At 42.6% G+C, this 20,601-nt stretch overlaps 1 protein-coding gene across 1 annotated transcript in view; it reads left to right on the top strand.

Moving 5' to 3' along the window:
• LOC126199572 (nose resistant to fluoxetine protein 6-like) overlaps positions 1-20,601 on the top strand; it is a 231,358-nt gene that overhangs the window by 73,375 nt on the left and 137,382 nt on the right. The window contains exon 6 of the mRNA XM_049936495.1: positions 9,143-9,312. Coding sequence (XP_049792452.1) covers positions 9,143-9,312 — 170 coding nt within the window. The remainder of the gene's footprint in view (positions 1-9,142; positions 9,313-20,601) is intronic.

Raw genomic sequence — 20,601 nt, 5'->3', positions numbered from 1 at the left:
TGTTGAAAATGAAACAGGCAGTATGGGCTACCTTTTTCCACAGACTGTTAACTGATGAAAAACCAGTACACAACCTTTGCCTTCCTGGACCTGATTCATGGTGCAATTACCGCAATGCCCAGTACTCAAACAGTTCACACAGCCATAAACATTCCACCGCAGCAGCAGTCATGGATATCATAAAACGTCAAATCCTGAATCACAGAAGAAGTGTCTGCATGGTCAGACTCAAAATCCCAATGAGTCGTTCAATAATCTTATATGGACTCGCTTACGAGAATTTTTTTTTTTTAATGAAGACACTAAAGTGAGGGTTCACTGATGCTGTTATTGCTTTTAATGATGTCAACATTGGTAGAGTGAAAGTGCTACAGCATATGGGAATTAATCCTGGAGCAAACTGCATCAGAGACCTTGAACGGATGGACAAGGTTCGCATTGATAAAGCAGAGTATGCAGCACAGTTGGCCACTAAGGAGTCCAGAAAGAAGAAAAAACTTGGAAAAAGATCAAGAGGATGATATACAGTATGGTGCAGGGTGCTTTTTCGTGACTGAAAATAAAAAATTAATCGTATGTTAAGTGAGTTACAGTCTTTTGAAACTTTAGAATCCGTTCCCGAAAATTTGCATTTTCTGTTGCATTTTTCCCTAAATCTCAGAAACCACTTCGAGTAGAGTATTCAAATTTTCAGGGAATAATAACATACATATCCTGAGTCTACTGAACTAAAAGAAGAACATAATGTTATGTAAAATTAAAATTATTTAGGATAACGTACAAAAAAGGTACACAAAATTTTAACTGTGTAATTAAAAAACTGTATTTCCAAAAGCAGTGGCTGAAATGCAATTAGTGTAGTTCAGTAGCCTCAGAACATAAATTTTAATGTCCTGTAAAAGTTTCATGTCAATGGCTACAGCGGTTCCTGAAATACAGGAAAGCCAAGTCACTAAATTTAACATTGTTGGGGTAAGGCGTTCCAACTCCCCATAACACGTTTGTTGACACATATTTGATACGACTTTGAACAAAATTGATTTGTAGCTTGAATCGAAAAAGAAAACAAAATCCTTTTAAATATTCATCGAAAGGTTAACTTCTTCTTGAAGTGTCCTGGTCCAAAGGACAAAATTTGTCAGTTTCGAACAGGAAACAGAGACAACACTTGGAACAAAAAACACAGGCAAAGTCACTACCATGGCGCATAATATGTCGTGCCTTGGATCTGAGCGAAAGTCTGACCAGCACGGGTTATGAAAATTTGTCTTAGTTCAATAGCCACCTCTGAAAACTTCTCCAAGTCGGAAAGTGTGTTGCTCAGCATGACCCGTCACCGGAAGTGCGGCGTCGGATACGGCCCGCGACGGCGGCGGGTGGCCGACAGGGACCTTATTCTGTATCGTTCGTACCTATCGGTGTAGTATGTTAGCCTCGGTAGTGACGTCATTTTTGGTTCTTTATCGAAATATCCTATTCAGTAAGCTTCTGAGACTTGTTACCGAACGGTCCTCCCACCGATTTTACGACAATTATACCGAGAGGTTTTGGATTTCGGTCTGTTCGGTGAGCTGTGGTTTATGTACACGTATAATTTGCCATTTTAAACATATTTAGCGGTTTTAGCTTTGGTTTTAGTGATTGTGTTACTAAAGAACCACCAGATGACGCATTTAGTTGGAAAGTGAGTTCGTAATAGACTATTTCCCTTTGTTAGAAATATGGTTAGGTTACGTTGTTACTGTGAACGATTACATCAAAAAAAAGTTTTCGGTGAATATTCTCTCAAAATACGTGTTATTTTTATGCAAATAAGAGTTTAAAGATCATTAAATATTAAGACATCGGCTCTGCTTATGTATATTACATGAGTGAGAACTTCCGTTACTAGTGCCTTTGTGTACTTTAACCCACAAATGGGTTATTTAGTAATCATCGAAACGTGTTTACAACTTTCAAGTAACGATGGAAAGCAATTAAGTGAAGCCTGATATTAGAAACCTTCCAAACTATAAAGCGTTTATGACTTACGCAGCACCATTTGGCAATAAGGTCAGCCTACGCTCCTCTACACAATACTACAACAAATGAGCACTGCATGTCTGTTGTTTGGCGTGGCCAGATTCCTCACTCTTCGAATGCTTTAATTTATGACTGCAATTATCTGTCACCTTATTTATGTAATTTCTTTGTAGCCATTTTTGTTACTGTTTTGTGGAATATATATTTTAAAAAAAAGTGGTTAGCACGAAAGGTCACGGGTTCGCACATGGGTGGACGCAAGAATTTTTTTTAACTCTTCATATATGCAACACGTTCTGAGACATGGTTATTCGTGTAAGTTAAGATTTTTCTGCAATATTCGTTATTACTTACATGTAAGAGCGCACTTCCTTAGTAATGATTTCGTGGTTTCTGTGTGTTTAAAGTACGAAATATGAAATTGTTGGAGATGAAATTGCCGTGAGTGAAACAACCGACAGTGGCCTTTATATTTTTTCTTGTCAGAAATAATTCACCATTTTTTCCGAATATATAGCGATTTCCGAGTATGCGGTTAGACAGCAATCTAAGAGCACTCCTTAAATTACTGGGAATGTAACTAGCACCAGTCATCTTCATAATCTTGCTTGTCACAAGTATTTATCTGCGATCGAATCCTCAACCACAGTAGACAGAGATGAAAGATCTCTGCCGAAATATTTTTAGACTGTAGCACCATGTACGAAACATTTTCATTCATGAGATGCATGTTATGAACTTCGATAAACTGCAGGAGCTCACGAAAATGCGTTGTTTTATTTTATTTTGTTTTTAAGACCAAAATCGTTGACGCATCATATAAGGAAGTGGACTACTTAATCATTTGGATCTGTTATCTTCTTATTCTTTGAAACTCTCAGAATTAATTTTTCGGATATTTTTATAGATGTATTAGTACAATGTGGTATTACACACTATTCCTAACTCATTTTCCGGAACGTAAAATCCAAAACGCGATGTCAGTGTGAATGAGAACAAGATGACATAATGCGGCATTTGCGACAATCTGCAGAATACAGTCAAATACGCTATCGTTATTATGCATGCATGGAAACATATGGTCAGAGAAGCTGTAAAAATTTTTATGCATTTCAGCTGAGAATCATGGAAATGGATACACTGCGCCTGATACTGTTAAGGAGGAGGCAAGGGCGATGAAGGCGGGCACGTCAGCGCGATGGAATTCGGCGTCATGCGTTATGGCAACGTAAACGCAATTTTCGGTACTTGAAGAATAGCACGCCTGTGTTGTCTGCTAGTCGCTTTGTGTTCATGGCGCTATGCGCTATGCAGTGTGCATGCGCAGATCTGTGACCGCTTGCTTTTGATTGGCTTGCGCGACACGAACTGACAACAGTGCTTCGGTTCTCTAGACCCGAATGGTATCGCTATTGAAATGCACACTGAATAACGCAGGGACTCTAATTCGAGTACTAGACCGTTCGGTGCTATTGAGTACCGAAACGATCGGCACAATGGCGGAAAGATACAGAATAGGCACCCAGGGAAACAGCAACAGCGGCGACTTCGGAATTGAACATGACTTCAACAGGTGGATGAACTGCCGGTTGCAGTTTTTTTTTTCTTTATTGTGATTTCATTCCCATGCCCCATATGGGCAGGGGAGGGCTGTCAGCGGCACAATCCGCCGCTCTTCAGCCGAGTGACATGACAACTAAAACAAGAATAAAATGCTACATATATAAGGCGATAAAAAGGCGAAACATAAAACAGAGTAAGGGGAGATAATGGAGGTAAAAATACACTGACAGGGAGACGTTCATGGGGGGACAATTAAAAAAGTCACCATAAAGTTAAAAAACACAGTTGGCGATTCTTAAAACACAGAGAAGACACTGAATGCACATGCACAGGTTAAAGGTCAGCCACAGTATTAAAATCACTTTGGAACAACACACTTAAAACCCACTTGGAGCACACACGATAAAGAATAAAACTTCCAGATGGGACCTGCCGAGGGAAAGGTCAGAGAGGATGGAAAAGGAGGGGAGAGCATGGAGCAGCTGGGGAAGCGGCGGGATGAAGAGAGGAGGGGCTTCAGTGGGTTCACGAAGAGGCAGGAGACACGTGGGGCGGGAGAGGAAGAGGGAAGACAGGGCAGGAGGGAGTGCAGAGAGACTGAAAGGAGGCACAAGAGATGGAGGGGGAGTAGGAGGGGGAAGCCGCTCAGGAGAAGGTAGGGGGAGGAGAGGGAGCCCTGAGGAAGAGGCAGGAAGATGGGGTTAGAGTTGGTAGGAAGGGTAGATGTCAGGGCGAAGCTCATCATCTGGGAGGGGTAGATGGTGGAAGTTGCATTGGGAAAGGAGGCGGAGGGTGTGGAGATGGAGAGAGGGTGGGCCGGTTGCAGGCAGAGGGCGGTCTTAAATCCTGGTCGTGTGGATAACAACTTTCTTATTGGCCGGTTCCCTTGTTGATGGATACATAAAGGGTCCTACACACGCACCAACCGACCGACCAACCGATCGAAAAATTGGACGTGTGTAGGAGTTTTGACCAACCGACTGACGAACTTTCCTTGTCGGGATGTCGGGCGGGCAGGATCACACGACAGCCGACCCCCCCACCCCCCACCCCCTTACATCCCCCAACTTCATCTAACAAATCGTGCTGTGTGTAGCGCTGTCGTGCCAACCACCCGACAAAAGTACGTCTTTTGTCGCTATACGCGCGTGGTTCAATGCTGTTCTACCGAATGCGAATCGCACGAAACTGTGACAGAGTTTCTGAAGAAATTTGTAGACTGGAGATGTTTGTCGATCCGTCGTGCGAAGGGTTTATCAATAGAGACGCAGAACTTGTTTAATGGTTCAAATGGCTCTGAGCACTATGGGACTCAACTGCTGTGGTCATAAGTCCCCTAGAACTTAGAACTACTTAAACCTAACTAACCTAAGGACAGCACACAACACCCAGCCATCACGAGGCAGAAATTGTTTAGCTTTTTAACAAATCCGTAATGGTTTGTGTGGCACTTAGAGCAAAAGACATGCAGTGTGTTTCCGTAAGAGCGTGCAAAAATTTAACAGGATATAGAAGATGTTCCACTGAACAATCTGAGGTAGGGAACCTGGGAACGGAGAAGCCAGCTTAAGGAGGTAATAGGGATAAAATAACATTGCAGTGTACCTTTTTATTTACGTTAGTTACAGTTAACTGCAAGTACCAACACTAACAAAATGAAAGAACCATTTATATTGTATCTTACAAAATGTGCTGAAACTGATGGCCATCAACTTCAGTGCAAACATGACAATGGCGAGCAAGATTCTGGCACATCCTGACAAATACCCCTGGTGTGTTTCGAATCACATCATAGGCAGCTAAAATTATTCTGGCAACTAATTCCATCTCCATATTCACTGGGGTCTCATAAACATGAAATAACCAGAGGATTTAGGCTAGCCTTTCAGCAGCGAGAGCATTGCTACGTACTTCCCGATACACTAGGTGCATTTCAGTGAGCTCTGCGAAAGTGTACCTGTACTGCCCCATTGTACAGCTCTCTCTGAATAGCACCGAGCAATGAAATGGTCTGTCATTGATTTAAAGCACGTTCTGTCATGGTACAATGTAAATACGATGCAAAAGAGCTATCTTATGGACAAGTGAAGTAAACAGAACTTGCATCATGACTTTCTAGTAATCATGATCGGCCTCCTTGTTTCCTTGCAGAAAATAAAGAATTTACATGTAAATAAACAGCACAGTACGTGTAAACTTGTAACATGTTGGTTCAAATGGCTCTGAGCACTATGGGACTCAACTGCTGTGGTTATCAGTCCCCTAGAACTTAGAACTACTTAAACCTAACTAACCTAAGGACATCACACACATCCATGCCCGAGGCAGGATTCGAACCTGCAACCGTAGCAGTCGCACGGTTCCGGACTGCGCGCCTAGAACCGCGAGACCACCGCGGCCGGCCTGTAACATGTTAATTGTAAATAAACTGGAAACAGTAATGCTAGACAAAGCGGTAGACAAGTTTACTTCCATATCACTTTAAGCTGGCTTATCCGATGCGATGTTCCACACCTCAAATCGTTCAGTGGAACACTCTCTATGCCCTGTTACATTTCCTACGGAAACACCCTCTATATTTTATGAATTAAAGTCCGTCGATCTTCTGCACTCTGGCTTTTAGCTTTTATTTTCGATGCTTATCGGAAACATAACCGATATACAGACAGATTAGATCTTAAATTTCATATCCAGTACTTACCGGAAGTAAAACCGAAATGCCGGCCGAAGTGGCCGAGCGGTTCTAGGCGCTACAGTTTGGAACCGCGCGACCACTAACGTCGCAGGTTCGAATCCTGCCTCGGGCATGGATGTGTGTGATGTCCTTAGGTTAGTTAGGTTTAAGTAGTTCTAAGTTCTAGGGGACTCATGACCACAGCAGTTAAGTCCCATAGTGCTCAGAGCCATTTGAACCATAAAACCGAAATATAGGCAGTTAGTGGAGTTTATTCATAAAATATACCTGCTTCACTATTATAAGTGTTAAGAAAGTCCAGCTCATATCCTAGACTTCTGCTATGAAGAGCAAAGTACGGGATTTATTTTACATTTGTTAAATGCTTCATTTCATTTCCTACACATCTGTTCTATTTATTAGATGATGTGCGCCACTGCCATTTGCAGTCTTTCTTCTTCTCATTTGAAATGATTTTTCTTGAACTTCATTTATGCTACATACATAAATAAATTAATAAAGTTTATATGAATATCTTTCGTGTTACTTTTTTTACCATGACGTATTTCCTCAGGCAACTATAAATCACGCTGCAGGATTTACTTAGGTAGTAATTGTTGTTATACAACAGCACTAAATCTGAGGTCCTCTTAACTTTTACCGTGGCTATAAACCGTATTGTAGCTAATAGCCTCTCCTCGCAGCTTACAGCCTCTCTCATGACTGTGTTCTTTTTCCTCAAGAATGGCTTCATGATGTTCAGCAGCTCTGAAGTACATATTTCGTTCATTCTTCGATAAGTATGAAAATCATCAGCTCCGAAAGTAGCTATGTATATGTTGATGTAGATGTAATAAATGTCAACTGGAAATCAGTACAACATTTGCAGACTGATAATGATTAGATCTCAAAGTAGAACTAATAAGCTGCACATTTTTGAAAATGGGATTTTTGTGGTAATCGTCACAATAAGAATAATGCTCTTACTACCAACAATGTTCGATGAAAATTTTTTGCTAGTATTCTGCCTTAGCGGGACACGTATTCACACTACAGAAGGATTGTATGCAATTTACATAGGTGCAAGAAATCTATTGAAGCACGCAGATGTACTAGTAGGTGAAGTTTTCTTTGTAAAGGACACTGTTAACCACTGCTGCTTATTTTAGATGACTGCTTCTTTCCTATCTACTATACACAGTATATAACTTGGCAGTATTGCGGGGGGATGCTGGGAGCATAACCACGCGATCGCAGCCTTGCGCATGGGTTGTTGCGAGGGGTAGGAGAGGTAAAGGGGTGTCACACCCCACCCCCTTATGCAGGGCCGGCAGCAAATTGAATCTACATTGCAATCACAATGCCTACCGTAATGCTATATCTTATACCACACTGTGTTTCCTAGCTAAGGTTGGTAAGGGGTAAATACAATCCACACCGGCCGAAGTCATCGGCTTCGACCAATTTCTGTGCTCTCAAAAGTGCGTATATAGTATTGCAAGTGTCCTGTTTAAACTGCAAAGAAGTATGAGTTTGCGGAGAGTAAAATACATGTGTTAAAATCAAGTCGTATACTATTTATGGCGTATTATGTTTCTGCCTCGCAATATTTCAAAATACACTGAACAGTATGAGTGAAGACTGAGCAAAACATAATTGTTCGATTAAATTTTGCAAAAGAAAATATTTTTAGAAGGGTGCAACAGAAAATGATAATCTCCAATTGTACAGTTTCTGTATGTGCGGAATGTTACTATGGTTTTCCCCAAGAATATACAATTTTGATCACAGCTATGACTACAGAAGGTAATGTACTAACAGTAGCTTTGTGGTACACTGTTCTCTGACAGAATTTATTACGAATTATGCATGCCTACTTTGGTTCAAATGGTTCAAATGGCTCTGAGCACTATGGGACTTAACATCTGAGGTCATCAGTCCCCTAGAACTTAGAACTACTTAAACCTAACTAACCTAAGGACATCACACACATCCATGCCCGAGGCAGGATTCGAACCTGCGACCGTAGCGGTCGCGCGGTTCCGGACTGAAGCGCCTAGAACCGCTTGGCCACTGCGGCCAACAACCTACTTTGAATCAACAGCTACGTTCATTAAAAGGAAGAGTGATTAATTTTATATATTGAAACTGACATTCACTTAGATAGCAGTGATTTACATAGTTATAAAATATTCTAATCAAAAACCTCTCCAAAACAAAATAAACAGCAAGAATGATTTGGGTGAGATGTAGTAAAAGAGAAGTGTGTGTAAGAAGGAAGAAATGAGTATGAGAGGATAAAAAAGGGTGAGTTCAAGAATTAATGAGGAAATAATTATGAGAGAGAGAAGTAACTAGAGTGAGTGAGATAAAACAAAAGGACAGCAAAGAGAGACACTGAGATTAAGGGAGAAAGAGGGGAAAGAAGGAACGAATGAGAAAATTAGAATGACATAGAGGGAGAGAGTCAAAAGTAATAGACAAAAAGAATCTTCATTAGGGAGAATGAAAAAGGATAACAAGAATGAGAGAAACAGTGTGATAACGGATAAGGGATAGGTTTAATAATGTATATCTCGTCTTGCTGTAAAGTATTTTGCAATTACTTGTCAGTGAACACAGTCGATGTTATATATTGACTGTCTTTGTAGAATTATCTTAAATTGACGGCATAATCAATTGTTAATGCAATCAGTTAAAGAGATCTCGCAAAGAAGACAAACTCCGTAGACCAAATCCTTCATTTTTAGACGTTGCCAGTCTGTAGTTCACTCTGTTTCAACTCATTGTATGTTTTCAGATATCTTGACGAACAATACCTTTAATGTGCATTTATTGTGAATCTCGTACGACGGGGACTAGTAACCTTTCTTGTGCCGACAGTCTTACGGCCGGATAGACTGGACGACGATCTTCAACGGGCACCTGGTGGTGAACACGTACTTCGTCATCAGCGGATTCCTGCTCAGCTACTTGTTTCTCCAGGAGGTGGCCAGCAGGCGGAAGTTCCGCGTCTCCTACATCTGGTGGGCCTGTCTCTACCGATACCTCAGGTACGTCCGCTTTTATCACAACTTGTTGTTACAGGGCTGAATAAACACCAGCACATGAGGCCCTCTAATCTGTATGTGGAAAGGGTGACAATTATTGAACTATGTGAAGCAATATCGCCATAACGTTCAAACTGCTCGGTTGGCCACGGGGCATGATGGGAATTAGTGTGCACACGCGGCGCATGTTGTTGTCGGTCGTTTGTACTTGAAAATACCACGGTACAGCGTGCCTGAGCGTATAGCGCTTGTGAAGGCCTACTATGTGATCAATAACAGCTTAACTGCGGCTCAAGGGAAGTTTGAGACCGTGTTCAAGCTGAAGGCAAGTGTGCTAACAATCGAGAATTTGATTCGCAAGTTTGATAGAATGGGTCGTGTTCGTGATGACAGTGGTGGCAACATCGGTCGTCCAAAATGGGTGAAAACGCCCGATAACATCGAGAAGAGCCGCGCTGTGTTTCAAACCAGTCCCAGGAAATCCATCACACGAGCTGCACAACAGGGGGGAATCAATCGGGAGATACCGCGACAAATCTTTGTTGAAGACCTGCATCTCTTCCCACACAAAATTCAAACCAATCAGCCATTAAGCTCCAGGGCCACGGAGCTGCAGTTGTGGCTCTGGCTCTGAGCACTATGGGACTCAACTGCTGAGGTCATTAGTCCCCTAGAACTTAGAACTAGTTAAACCTAACTAACCTAAGGACATCACAAACATCCATGCTCGAGGCAGGATTCGAACCTGCGACCGTAGCGGTCTTGCGGTTCCAGACTGCAGCGCCTTTAACCGCACAGCCACTTCGGCCGGCTGACTGCAGTTGTGTTTCGCCAACACTATTGTCCACAGAACTAACGTGCAGAACTTTGATGTGAGTATGGTTTAGTTTAGCGACGAAGCCACTTTCATTTGGATGGGTTCGTCATAAGCAAAGCTAGCGTATTTGGGGGACTGAGAATTCGCATTTCGCGATCGAGAAGTCTCTTCAACCTCAACGGGTGACCATGTGGTGTGCCATGTCCAGTCACGGAATAATCGGTGCGATATTCCTTGATGGCATGGTGACCACGAAACGGTACGTGAAGATTTTGGAAGATGATTTTATCCTCATTATGCAAAGTGAGCCTGATTTCGACAATATGAGGTAACGGCAAGACGGAGCTCGACCCCGCCGAAACAGGAGAGTGTTTGATGTCGTGAAAGAGCACTTTGGGGACCGCATTCTGGCGAGAGGCAGCTGGCATGGGCCTCCATGTGCTCCGGGTCTGAACACATACAACTCCTTTTTGTGGGGCATGTTGAAGACAACGTGTACAGCAACAACCCCAAAACCATTGCTGAGCTGAAAACAGCCATTCAGGAGGTCATCGACAGCATTGATGTTCCGACATTTCAGCGCGTCGTGCACAATTTCGCTATTCGTCTACGCCATATCATCTCCAATGGTGGCAAGCATATCGAACATGTCATAACCTAAATCCGAATATCTGTAGTGACGTTTACCTGTTGAATAAAGTGTGTGCACGCCGGTTGTGACTAATTTAGTTTTTTTTTCATATAGTTCAAAAACTGTCACGCTGTAATTGCCACTGTCGTGTCGTAAGCAAGATCACATCTTCAGCAGCGGAGACAGTAATGGATTTTCCTTTTCATAATTGCCCAACACAAATTGAGTCAGTTATTTTCGGAGTGACTTTAAGGTAGTTACATTCTGCAACCTTTTGTCTAGTTGAAAACGGGCGCTGCAACCAGACTCGACGATCTGGAGACCCAGGTACCTAGAGGAGAAAGCTTTATGGTTCGAAGTCTGTACACTCTTCTCCGGAGAATTTGTAAAGGTAGTGTATAGCTATAAAGTCTGCGAGTCAGGTTCACCAGCAAGCAATAATAATCTGAACACAACCGTTGCTCGACGACTAGACTCACGGTGACCCGGTGCGTGTTTATTCGGTCTATCTAGGTATTAAACAGCTTCGAATATTGTCCAAGCAGTTGATTTTATATGACTGCGGGTAGGTTACCAAACGACTTCTCGCCCACATCGCAAAAGTTAACTATTAGCTGCTCACGCTTATTCATCTGATACATTTGAATGAATTACTACATAATTTAAACTTCCTGGCGGATTAAAACCGTGTGCCGGACCGAGACTCGAACTCGGACCTTTGCCTTTCGCGGGCAAGTGCTCTACCATTTTTTTTTTTTTTTCATTTTCTTCGATATAGTTCGTTGCGTTTGGTCTGGGCGGACGTCACAAGACATCCGTTCAAGTTGATCGTTGATTCCTTGACTCAGTTTTTTTTTTTATCGCAGAGACCACGCAGCCCTGTGACCAAACACGCTGAGCTACCGTGCCGGCATCCGTGTGACCTACCCAAGCACGACTCACGCCCGTCCTCACAGCTTTACTCCTGCCAGTACCTCGTTCGCAGGAGAGCTTCTGTGAAGTTTGGAAGGTAGGAGACGAGGTACTGGCAGAAGTAAAGGTGTGAGGACGGAATGTGAGTCGTGCTTGGGTAGCTCAGATAGTAGAGCACTTGCCCGCGAAAGACAAACGTCCCGAGTTCGAGTCTCGATCCGGAACACAGTTGTAATCTGCCAGGAAAGTTTCATATCAGCGCACACTCCGCTGTAGAGTGAAAATCTCATTCCGACTACATAATTGTTTATCTACACTCATAACGGAATTCCGTGACGTATAGGGCAATCAAGGAATGTTGACCATACGTACACTACCTGATCAAATGTACGCGACACCTATTAGTGCACATTACTATAGGGCGAACGACCCTTCGCCTTTATGACGGTTTGAACTCTGCTGGGGACACTTTCAATGAGGTATCTGAACGTCTGTGGAGGAAGAGCGGGCCATTCTTCCTCAGTAACGGAAAACAGAGACGTTATTGATGTTGGATGCTGGCGTCTGAAGCGCAGTCACGTTTTAATTCATCACAAACGTGTTCCATTTGGTTTAAGTCGGTACTCTGTGCAGACTAGCCCGTGTTGGGAATGTTATTGTCCACAAACCACTGTGTCACAGGTTCTGCTTAATGACAGAGTGCATTGTCACGCTGAAATGAAATGTGTGGCTAGGGCCTCCCATCGGGTAGGCCGGTCGCCTCGTGCAAGTCTTTTGAGTTGACGTCACTTCGGTGACTTGCGCGTCGATGGGGATGAGATAATAATAAAGAATACAACACAATACCCATTCCGTGAGCGGAGAAAATCTCCGACCCAGCCGGGAATCGAAGCCGCGCCCCTTAGCATGGCATTCCGTCACGCTGACCACTCAGCTATCGGGGCGGATAGCTGATACAATCAATTATCGTCTCCGAACTGTTCTCCTACCGTGCGCAGGACACAATGGTGTAAAGGTGTTCATATCCTTCCGCATTTAGCGTTTTCTTAAGCGGAATACGGGGAAAGCACCTTAACCATGAGAAACAATCCCATACCGTAACACTACCTCCTCTTTACTTCAATGTTGGCTCTACACATGATGGTAGGTAACGTTTTCCAGCCATTCGCCAAACCCAAACCCTTCCATCGGATTACTGTAGCGTATAGCGTATTTCATAACTCGGTCTCTTCCGGCCATAAACTGTCCAATGGTGTCGCTCTTTCCACCAGGTTAGTCGTCACTTAGTAATGACTACAGGAATCTGTGGCTTATGAGGAGCTGCTCGATCACCGTGCCCCATTCTTTGTAACTCCCTACACACGGCCATTGTACTAGCTGAACTGCTTGTAGCTCTTTGGAACTCACGAGTGCTTCCTTCCCCAAGCCCGATCTTTTACAATCACCCTCCACAACGCTCAACGGTCCCTGTCTATCAGTACATGAAGTCTGCTTGTTCTAGGATTAACTTTGATTTTTCCTGTTCGTTTCCACATCACATCACATCACCAACAGCCGACTTGGGCAGTTTTAGAAGATTTGAAATGTCCCTAATGGATTTGTTACTCAGGAAACCAATAACTAGTCCTCGTTTGAAGTCATAGAGCTGTCCTGACTGACCCATTCTGCTATTACTGCTTCTCAATTGACAACACAACGTTCTCCACCCGCTGTTACACTGGCGAGTCCGCCTCTTGTGACATCTATTGGCCAATACTGCATTCCATGGAAGTGCCCAGATACTTCTGATCAGACATTGTACGAGGGTTGCCCAGAAATTAATGCACAGAATTTTTTTTCTCAGCCGAAAACAATGCTACGAATGCGAAATGTTATGCACGTATTGTTCGAAGTCTCCTGAGTGAGGGCGCCGAGTTTCCGTCACTTCCGACAGATAGCGTAGCTGTAGGACAGTTTCAAAATGGCGTCTGTAGGTGACGTACGTTACAAGCAACGTGCCGTAATTGAATTTTTCACTGCAGAGGAAAAAACTGTGGGGGATATTCACAAACGCTTGTGCAAAGTCTATGGAGCATCTGTTATCGACAGAAGCACAGCTAGTCGCTGGGTACGGAGGGTGAGGTCATCAGAAGGAGGTTCGGCGCAGCTCCACGATTTGCAGCGGTCGGGAGACCATCCACGGCTGTCACACCTGGCAGCCCTGATATAGCCCCCTCGGACTTCCGCCTGTTTGGGCCATTAAAGGATGCCATTCGTGGAAGACATTTTGAGGACGGTGTGAAGCTGATTCATACAGTGGAGCACTGGCTCCGCCACCAGAACGAAGTTTGGTACCGACAGGGCATACAAACCCTTTTTTCTCGCTAGAGAAAGGCCATAGAACGGGATGGAGATGTGTAGGTAAAGCACCATTCTTTCGTGTGTGTAATTCTCATCATGTTCAATTAAGGAATTGTTGAAGAAAAAATGCGGTGCGTTAATTTTTGGGCAACCGTCGTATGCAGCTTGACTAGTGTGTTAGACAAGCTACGATTCAGGAACCATAAGCTTAAAGGTAAAAACCCTGCTGTACATCAATATCGATGAAGTGTCTTCTCCCGTTTGCAGCCAGCATGTTCGCTGTGGGAAGCAAAAGACAGTAAGTCCATATTTTCCGAACTGTATCTAGACTATCTGCGTTCTAATCAGCGTGGCACTGATTCAGCCATATAACTGCACAGGCCAACCATTCACAAACATTTTCAATCTAAGTGGCTTATCGTTAGTCTTGATAACAAAGCAGCCGGATCAACCACCATTTTTACAGCTAAATCGGTATGTGTAATTACGCATGCTTAGCGGTTTTAATATCATTTCTCTGTTTATACTTTAATAAAACATTTGTTGGTAATGAACATTAAGATCATTTTTCATTCTAATTATACAGTCTTTTACCAATTTACTAGTTTATGACAGTCAAATTGTGACAAAACTGAGGTCACATACAGATTCAATGCTGAAGAAATAGTAAGATTAAGTCACTACCTAACAGAAACTAATCAATATTTATTATGTTTTTGGCTTATGTTTTCTTTCCACCCCAAAAATATCGAAGAAGTGATGGGATACTACTTTTAAAAGGCTATGCCACACACTTTATGGAGGCTTCGTGTCTGGAACTGCCCTTGTTCCAACAGAAACGGATGGGGAAAATTTCAATCAAGAAAATCGAGTCCGGAAAGGAGTAACATTTTTTATGGTTAGAAACCCAACTTGATCGAGGCTTAATCAGACAGATACAGCATCGAGAAGTTTTCCTGTAAGCACCAGTCGGCAAAAGTATGACAATTTCTTTACTGATTAATGTACAATGAAGATCGGACACTCAAATTGTAGCTCTCTACGGAGCGCTTCCACCAGTACATACACACGGTTTATAAGGTAATTTATTCAGCAGTGAGACACACATTAATTCTTTTTCATAGAAAATTGATATAAAATCTACCGAAAAACAAGTACACATTCAGTAAGGTAGTATGCGTTGGTGGAGATCATGACAAACAATTTACAATTTTTAGTTCTTAAGATTTCAAATTTTTATTGTATGTTTCTTTTGTTTATCTATAATTTTGCCTATTTTTGTCTGTAACTAACGAACTATTAACGGTACGTAAAGTCTGAGTATTGCAACGGAAAGAGCAGTAAAAGTCCGGTATGAAAGTGGTGCCAAATTTATGATTGTAATAATATTTAACGACACAAAGAGAGAGAATTCTTTTAAGCATTGCAACGAAGTTGGCAATTATTCAACTGTAATTATTTGACGAAATATTACGCGTAAAACTTAATATAATATATCGTTTCAGATCACAATTACAGCATGCTGCTAATGCCGCAGTCAAATCATTCATAAGTTTGTATCAAAAGATGTAACTGGGGCTGGTGAAACTCCGAACCTCGTTAAGTGACGCACACGAGAATTTTGCGGAGGGGGTGGACCGAGGCTATACAGGGTGGTCCACTGATCGTGACCGGGCCAAATATCTCACGAAATAAGCGTCAAACGAAAAAACTACAAAGAACGACACTTGTCTAGCTTGGGGGAAACCAGATGGCGCTATGGTTGGCCCGCTTAGATGGCGCTACCATAGGTCAAACGGATATCAACTGCGTTGTTTTAAATAGGAACCCCCATTTTTTATTACATATTCGTGTAGTACGTAAAGAAATATGAATGTTTTAGTGGGACCACTTTTTTCGCTTTGTGATAGATGGCGCTGTAATAGTCGCAAAACATATGGTTCACAATTTTAGACGAACAGTTGGTAAAAGGTAGGTTTTTTTAAATTAAAATACAGAACGTAGGTACGTTTGAACATTTTATTTCGGTTGTTCCAATGTGATACATGTACCTTTGTGAACATATCATTTCTGAGAACGCATCCTGTTACAGCGTGATTACCTGTAAATACCACATCAATGCAATAAATGCTCAAAATGATGTCCGTCAATCTCAATGCATTTGGCAACACGTGTAACGACATTCCTCTCAACAGCGAGTAGTTCGCCTTCCGTAATGTTGTTCGCACATGCATTGACAATGCACCGACGCATGTTGTCAGGCGTTATCGGTGTATCACGATGGCAAATATCCTTCAACTTTCCCCACAGAAAGAAATCCGGGGACGTCAGATCCGGTGAACGTGCGGGCCATGGCATGGTGCTTCGACGACCAATCCACCTGTCATTGAATATGCTATTCAATACCGCTTCAACCGCACGCGAGCTATATGCCGAACATCCATCATGTTGGAAGTAAATCGTCATTCTGCCATGCAGTGAAACATCTTGCAGTAACATCGGTAGAACTTTACGTAGGAAATCAATCAGCATACAATGCCCCATTTAGATTGCCATCGATAAGATGGGGGCCAATTATCCTTCCTCCCATAATGCCGCACCATACATTAACCCGCCAAGGTCGCTGATGTTCCACTTGTCGCAGCCATCGTGGATTTTCCGTTGCCCAATAGTGCATATTATGCCGGTTTACGTTAGCGCTGTTGGTGAATGACGCTTCGTCGCTAAATAGAACGCGTGCAAAAAATCTGTCATCGTCCAGTCATTTCTCTTGTGCCCAGTGGCAGACCTGTACACAACCTTCAAAGTAGTCGCCATGCAATTCCTGGTGCATAGAAATGTGGTGCGGGTGCAATCGATATTGATATAGCATTCTCAACACCGACGTTTTTGAGATTGCCGATTCTCGCACAATTTGTCTGCTACTGATGTGCGGATTAGCCGCGACAGCAGCTAAAACACCTACTTGGGCATCATCATTTGTTGCAGGTCATGGTTGACGTTTCACATGTGGCTGAACACTTCCTGTTTCCTTAAATAACGTAACTATCCGGCGAACGCTCCGGACACTTGGATGATGTCGGCCAGGATACCGAGCAGCATACATAGCACACGCCCGTTGGGCGTTTTGATCACAATAGCCATACATCAACACGATATAGACCTTTTCCGCAATTGGTAAACGATCCATTTTAACACGGTTAATGTATCACGGAGCAAATACCGTCCGCACTGGCGGAATGTTACGTGATACCACGTACTTATACGTTTGTGACTATTACAGCGCCATCTATCACAAAGCGAAAAAAGTGGTCCAACTAAAACATTCATATTTCTTTACTTACTACACGAATGTGTAATAAAAAATGGGGGTTCCTATTTAAAGAAACGCAGTTGATATCCATTTGACCTATGGCAGCGCCATTTAGCGGGCCAACCGTAGGGCCATCTGGTTTCCTCCTTCAAGCTAGGCGAGTTTCGTTCTGTGTAGTTTTTTCGTTTGATGCTTATTTCGTGAGATATTTAGCCCGGTCAGTATCAATGGACCACCCTGTGTAAGGTCGATGGCCATGATGATGTAGCTACAAGAGTTCGGTACGGCCTGGTTGGGGCAGGACCTGTGCTGGTTGGAGTATTTTCTGAGCGAACTGGTTGAAGCAATATCTAGGTCAGGCTGAGTGGTGATTCCAGCCGCACACGCTTTAGGAAGGTAACAATTTTACTGGTAATCCAGTTGCTGGACTAGTGAGGGTGGCTGATGATCGTCTGGACTTGTGATTCTCGTGTGATGTGTTTCTGAACGCTGAAGTTGGACTTTGCCTCGGTTTTACCCGCGCGGGACACTGATGATTTTTACTACTAGTTACCGCTTAGAATTTAGCGTTGTGTGTCGGTTTGACTCTAATTAGGTGCGATTTAGTGTGCAGGTTATTCTCCTTTAATGATTAACAGTGACTATAGTTAATGTTTTCTAGCAGTTTTCACTTTATTAAATTTTATACAGCGCGCTTACCTGTCGCTATATTGGGCTTGAATCGCTTTTAAACACTAACTGAAACAGCTGGTTTCATATGCTTTGTGTTTTTGTGAACGTTTTAAATACAGTAAACTCTTATTAGTGAAAACTGAAATATTGTAGTCGCGGGTCGTCATTTGACGTAATTTGCAGCTGGATAATGGGTAGTGATGAATTGTTAGCATCGGGTGCAATTTTGTTACATTATTTCAATTAATCATGCGCAAGGGGAAAGGAAAGCCGAGTTTATCATTCCCATGAAGGCAACGAGAGCCATCTTATTTAATTTATACCCCAACATTTTTCCCTCTATCGGCGCAATGTTACATTCCACACATCTTTGTCGGGAACAGCAACATATTATGACGTCCCTAACGAGAGTTTCGCAAAGTCATAGTAGATAAGGGAAAAACTATGTACCGCAACATTTAACATAATTCGCACAAAAAACACAAAAAATATAAATGGCGAATGGCATTACTATCGAATGTCGTAATACATACTATCACAGTATGATTTGAAGTTCAATTATAAAGTGGAAAACGTGTAATATTTATGCGGGTTTTGTCGCTGTTGCAACACACATAATACATAAAAACACGCCAGTGTAACTGTCGATGTGGAAAGACATGCCACGGTCAACGTCTTAAATCAAACTGAATACGTCTCAATAAAGCATATCGTCGAAGATACAAACAGCTATGGAAACACAGACAAAAGCTTGGTCAAAATTGTACAAACATACCAGCTCTAATCTAAAAGTTGAACAGAAAGTCCTGTAAGCGAAAACGGAATTATAGCAACGGGATGCGAAGCCTCAAAAAACGTGGTAAATGTGCAACATTTTTATTACGTATACGGGAAGGTAACTGGCAGCAAAATTACAAGAAAGACTGTCGTACGTGAGGTCCTGTTCTACAGGGTGGTTATAATTAAACATTCGCCAATTGAGAGGGCCCCCATGAAAAACAAATGTTCATAGAACTATGAAACTTTGTGGAAACATTTGTAAGGAAATTCGGAAGAGAAATAACGAATAAACCATTGAAACAAAGCTTTTTAATTTCCACGTGAGTGGGTAACATTTGTTAACTTTGTACCATGATTACGTTACAGGTTACAAATATTGCATCAACAACAACGTGGAACCCAGGGCTGTGCCTGAACACGACTCGAACTGTTCGAACAGTTCACGTCACAGTTAGGGAACTCTAGAGCTCTGATCGATCTTTTGATCGACCTGCGATCTAGTGACTTTCGTTGCTACTATCGCAACGACCTTTCTTAGCCTTTTTAATGCAGTGTTGACTTGAATAATAAAAATAGCTGTGAGCCATGGACTGTAATATCTTCTAGAATAGAGACCATGCGTAACAATGGCAACTAATTAATAAATAAAAGTCTGCAATCACGTTTCTCTCCAATTCTCGAGCTTTTGCTCGTCCCGCGATCTAGTGACATCTGATGGTGCTATTTGTAAAACGGGTCTTGCCCTGTAATTCTTTCTCGTGATAAAAATTAGAATTACTTGATTATGATACACTTTTTTTGTTCGGCTTTTAATTCTTTATTAGCTGTTTTGATTGTTTCATCTTAGTGTTACCGTCTTGTTTTCAAACTAATTAAAATCTGTTAACGTCTTTATCTGCTATTCTAATATGTGAACAGAGATTGAATTGCTCATTTGCAACCTACTTGGTAAACCATTACCACCTGTCGAAAACAACTAAAATATAGTCTACTACTGGTTTCAATCAAGTAATATTTTTTGGAGGACAACATTTTCGTCTTTGTGGTTCAAATGGCTCTGAACACTATGGGACTTAACTTCTAAGGTCATCAGTCCCCTAGAACTTAGAACTACTTAAACCTAACTAACCTAAGGACATCACACACATCCATGCCCGAGGCAGGATTCGAACCTGCGACCGTAGCGGTCGCGCGGTTCCAGACTGTAGCGCCTAGAACCGCTCGGCCACCCCGGCCGGGTTTCGTCTTTGTAGCCTTTACTTAAAAGACTGCATCAATGTTTGCGTATCCGTACATAACGGTGCTGTATGAGAACTTGTAAATTTGTTCGACCACAATAGGAGTTTGTACAGTGTTTTTTCAAATTTGAAGCAGACCCATAGCCCATTATTGCGGCTAGTTCGTAGTTTCTGGGGTTTTCCTTGCACTAGCGCTGCGCGATTCAAACGTTAAGTGACTGTTCGAACAAGCTCGATACTGCTTCGAACGCTGCGGCATATCGGGAAATCTCGAGCCCGTTCGAACGCGAGTATCGTTTGCCCAGCCCTACTGGAACCGGACTAGAGACTGCTCTACTTCTGTCCGAAACATCCCAGGCAGGAGTTGGCTACCTCCGACGTTGTTCTCATCCTCAGCCTCCAACGTGGGTTAGTGTCGGTAAATCCTAACCTTCGAATAACCCTACGACCTGCACACGCGGTCAAAACTGGTGATCTTGGTGGCCACGCAGTCTGGAGTAACCGAGTGACCTCACGAGCAATGTCATTTGGAACTCTATCGTGCATGAAAACAATTGAGTCCAAAGCACCTCTCCCGCGCAGAGCAGGG

The sequence above is a fragment of the Schistocerca nitens genome, chromosome 8 (genome assembly GCF_023898315.1).
Source record: "Schistocerca nitens isolate TAMUIC-IGC-003100 chromosome 8, iqSchNite1.1, whole genome shotgun sequence".
Taxonomy (NCBI): domain Eukaryota; kingdom Metazoa; phylum Arthropoda; class Insecta; order Orthoptera; family Acrididae; genus Schistocerca; species Schistocerca nitens.
This window is presented reverse-complemented; position numbering and strand designations above follow the sequence as displayed.